At 59.8% G+C, this 4,505-nt stretch overlaps 1 protein-coding gene across 1 annotated transcript; it reads left to right on the forward strand.

Moving 5' to 3' along the window:
• Positions 1 to 2,590: 2,590 nt before the first annotated feature.
• Positions 2,591 to 4,291, forward strand: FZD2 (frizzled class receptor 2; the record flags this gene model as incomplete). Its single annotated transcript, XM_080713153.1, has 1 exon — positions 2,591 to 4,291. One exon carries the CDS (start codon positions 2,591 to 2,593, stop codon positions 4,289 to 4,291), a length of 1,701 nt encoding a protein of 566 aa, XP_080569279.1.
• Positions 4,292 to 4,505: the final 214 nt, after the last annotated feature.

Consider the following 4,505-nt stretch of genomic DNA (forward strand, 5'->3'; position numbering starts at 1 on the left):
AGCCTGTAGCTTAGAATGTAGCTGTAGAATGTCCCTGGGTTCAGTCCTCAGTTCCCCCCCACCCCACGCTTGACTTGAGTCCCTTATTTTCATTTTCTAGCTCCCCCTCTGCCTTGGGGTGCCCTAGGAAGGGATAACTGCCACTCGGGCTTGCCCTAGTGCAGGCAAACCGGTTTATCATGGAAGGAAATTGAAACTGTTGCGTTTACATAGGAGATTTGCTCTCAATTTCATTTCAGACTGCAAGCCTACTGAGTGGGAGGTAAGAGCCTGTCTTAGTCATTTTTGCTTCCAGGGCTGGGTTCCGAGGCTTGGTACCAGCATTAAAGCCATGGCGAAGTGGACTAGGCGGGGGAATCTGAAGAACCAGCAGTCCAAACTCCCCTGGGCAACCCTGCGCAGCTGGCCCATCCCCAGGCTGCACTGGAAGACGGAGCTCTAGGTGGAAGGGAAATACGACGGACAACAAAAAGCCATATCCCTTTCACTTTGAAGGAAAACTTTCTTCCCAGAGGAGGGAAAAGGCAACTTTTCCAGGACACAGTAAGGAATATGTTCAAATTGTAAAGAACCTGAAAATCTTTATATCATTCATTCAGTCAGGAGAAAAGAATACTATCAAATTTGGATCCTTTATATCCGTGTCTTTATAGTTTTCTTTTTCCTCTTTTAACTTCTTTCTGTTGTTGTTTTGAAAAGCAATTCTTTTCTGGATTGCAGCAGGAAACAGCTTTCCAGGCAGGGAGGGTTTGGCCCACACCGAGAAGCCAAGGGGCTCTCTGAACTCAGTTTTCTTTCTTCTTTTAAAGTCTCCCCTTCCCCTTCCCCTCGGAGAGACAACAGAAATAATTGATCCATCATCCAGTGCGCCTGGGAGATTTACATGCAAATTCCCCTGCTCCCAGACGCCCTCTCAAACTTAAAATCCTGAAAAGGGGCAGGGGGCGGGGAGAGAGGAGAAGAGATGGGGGGGGGGGATTTCTAAACTAGAAGCAACCCAGCCGGTCACTGCCCCCGCTCCCCAACCAGGTGAGAGATGGGAAGGGGATAACCCACCACGACCCCCAGCCTCCCCAGCCACACACACCACTCCTTTCTGGTGTGGAATCACTTAAGGTTCGAGTAAAACTCCCCTTTCTCCCTGGAGACCGTATCTGGAAGCTTTTAGGAGGCGGAGCAGAGGTGGGGAGAGAGAAGAAAACTTCCCCCAAACGTTCCTCAGGCACAAGAGTCGTTTCTTCACTAAAAACTGCCCGTCACCACTACCCCCCCCACCATTAACTTTCGATTAAGACCTCCTCCTGATGGCAACTAAACTTTACTTTGCATAATTAAGATTTGCCTCGGAAGAAGGGGGAGGTGGGAGCCGCAGCTCAGGGCCATTCTCCTGTACCTCGCCCCCCTACCTCCTCCCAACCCTCTCGGTCGCCTCCACGGAGTTCCTGAGTTTTCTCACTTTGAGGTGCCACCGAACACAAAGAACCATAATGGGCGCCTTTGTGCTCGCTACGGGGCAATTACGCCTCAGAGTCGGGGCCCCTTTAAGAGCCTCTTAAAGAGACAGGCTCTCGTTTTTCAGAGGGTTATTTAAGGGTGTGTGTAGGGGGAGGGGACAGGCGAACTTCTAGGAGTCTATGTATAGGGTGAAGTGAAACTTTTCACGTGGGCACTCTAAGAAGGAGATGAGAAAGCCCTTTGTAAATGGTTAGTTTTTTTTTTTTAGAAAAGTGCTTAAAATGATTTTTTAAACTTCAGATTTTCACTTTGATTAGGAAAACTGGACTGGAATAGGTGGGGCTTGAGGAACGGTGCGGGGAGGGGTGGAAGCAAGGATTTCAAGAGCCCCTACTCCGCAGAACTCCTGGGCCCCGGGAAAAGGAGCGATCCAGCCTTGAGTAGCCTGGGTCTGCCGAAGCTCGAGCGAATGGGCGTCTCTGGATCCCGCCGCCGCCACTGCGGAGAAACCCCGGACTGGGCGAATAGCCTTTAGTGTAATAATAGCTTGTCCCTTTAAAGAGCAAAACGGGGGGTGGCGGGGGGGAGTAAGTTTTGTTGGCATCTGGTTTCTGATCACATTATGTTGTGGTCGACCAATCCAGCCCTTGGGGTTGGTCCTCGGGTTTAAATCTGATTGGCCCAGAGCACATTTTGGGATGGGGCTGAGAGCTCGACGGGGCGGTTTCAAAGAGCCCTCTTTGGGGGGGCTAAGGAGAAGGCGGGGCTGCCTGCGGGGGCCCCCTTGAAACCGACTAATTGGGATCGGAGAGGCCGAGGTGAGGGCCGGAGGAGGCACAAAGGAGCCTCTGGGTGGAGGAGGGAGGGGAGCGGGGGAGCCGAGGCGAGAGGAGGAGGAGGAAGGGGAGCGGCGGCGGCGGCGTCCCGCGGCTCAGTCGGACCGCGGCGAGCGAGCGGCAGCGCCCCCCCCCCCGCCCGGCCTCCCCGACTCCGCGGCCGCGGCGAAGTTTGCAGAGCGGCGCGGGAGGCGGCGGCGCGGCCCGGCGGCGGCGGCGGCGGCGGGGAAGGCGCGCGGGCTCCAGGTCGGGGGCGGGGGCGGGGGGGCGCCGGAGCCGGGCGGGGGGCGGCGGCCAGCATGCGGCCCCGCAGCGCCCTGCCCCGCCTGCTGCTGCTGCTGCTGCTGCTGCCGCCGCTGCCGCTGCTGCTGCCCGCCGCGGGGCCGGCCCAGTTCCACGGGGAGAAGGGCATCTCCATCCCGGACCACGGCTTCTGCCAGCCCATCTCCATCCCGCTGTGCACGGACATCGCCTACAACCAGACCATCATGCCCAACCTGCTGGGCCACACGAACCAGGAGGACGCGGGCCTCGAGGTGCACCAGTTCTACCCGCTGGTGAAGGTGCAGTGCTCGCCCGAGCTGCGCTTCTTCCTGTGCTCCATGTACGCGCCCGTGTGCACCGTGCTGGAGCAGGCCATCCCGCCGTGCCGCTCCATCTGCGAGCGCGCGCGCCAGGGCTGCGAGGCGCTCATGAACAAGTTCGGCTTCCAGTGGCCCGAGCGGCTGCGCTGCGAGCACTTCCCGCGCCACGGCGCCGAGCAGATCTGCGTGGGCCAGAACCACTCGGAGGACGGGGCGCCCGCGCTGCCCACCACCGCGCCGCCCGGCCCGCAGCCCGGCGCGGGCGGCACCCCCGGCGGCCCGCCCCCGCGCCCCGCCCCGCCCGAGCACCCCTTCCACTGCCCGCGCGTGCTCAAGGTGCCGTCCTACCTCAGCTACCAGTTCCTGGGCGAGCGCGACTGCGCCGCGCCCTGCGAGCCCGCGCGCCCCGACGGCTCCATGTTCTTCTCGCAGGAGGAGACGCGCTTCGCGCGCCTCTGGATCCTCACCTGGTCCGTGCTGTGCTGCGCCTCCACCTTCTTCACCGTCACCACCTACCTGGTGGACATGCAGCGCTTCCGCTACCCCGAGCGGCCCATCATCTTCCTGTCGGGCTGCTACACCATGGTGGCCGTGGCCTACATCGCCGGCTTCGTCCTGCAGGAGCGCGTGGTGTGCAACGAGCGCTTCTCGGAGGACGGCTACCGCACGGTGGTGCAGGGCACCAAGAAGGAGGGCTGCACCATCCTCTTCATGATGCTCTACTTCTTCAGCATGGCCAGCTCCATCTGGTGGGTCATCCTGTCGCTCACCTGGTTCCTGGCGGCCGGCATGAAGTGGGGCCACGAGGCCATCGAGGCCAACTCGCAGTACTTCCACCTGGCCGCCTGGGCCGTGCCGGCCGTCAAGACCATCACCATCCTGGCCCTGGGCCAGATCGACGGCGACCTGCTGAGCGGCGTGTGCTTCGTGGGCCTCAACAGCCTGGACCCGCTGCGGGGCTTCGTGCTGGCGCCGCTCTTCGTGTACCTGTTCATCGGCACGTCCTTCCTGCTGGCCGGCTTCGTGTCGCTCTTCCGCATCCGCACCATCATGAAGCACGACGGCACCAAGACCGAGAAGCTGGAGCGCCTCATGGTGCGCATCGGCGTCTTCAGCGTGCTCTACACGGTGCCCGCCACCATCGTCATCGCCTGCTACTTCTACGAGCAGGCCTTCCGCGAGCACTGGGAGCGCTCCTGGGTGAGCCAGCACTGCAAGAGCCTGGCCATCCCCTGCCCCGCGCACTACACGCCGCGCGTGTCGCCGGACTTCACGGTCTTCATGATCAAATACCTCATGACGCTCATCGTGGGCATCACGTCGGGCTTCTGGATCTGGTCCGGTAAGACTCTGCACTCGTGGAGAAAGTTCTACACGCGCCTCACCAACAGCCGGCACGGAGAGACCACGGTGTGAGGGGGCGCTCCCCGGGGCTGGGAGGGCGCCCCTCACCCCACCCCACCCCCTGCCCCCCGGGAGGCTCCCGGCTCTGGCGGACTCCTATTTTATTTTTTTAAATAAAGAACAATTAAAACCATTTCTTATTTAGGTCACTTTTTAAAGAGAACTCTGCCCAACACTCCCACCAGGTTTGTAATTAAAACTGTAAATAGCCTTTGTAAATGTAATT

The sequence above is a fragment of the Muscardinus avellanarius genome (genome assembly GCF_963383645.1).
Source record: "Muscardinus avellanarius genome assembly, chromosome: 16".
In the NCBI taxonomy this organism is placed as follows: Eukaryota; Metazoa; Chordata; class Mammalia; order Rodentia; family Gliridae; genus Muscardinus; species Muscardinus avellanarius.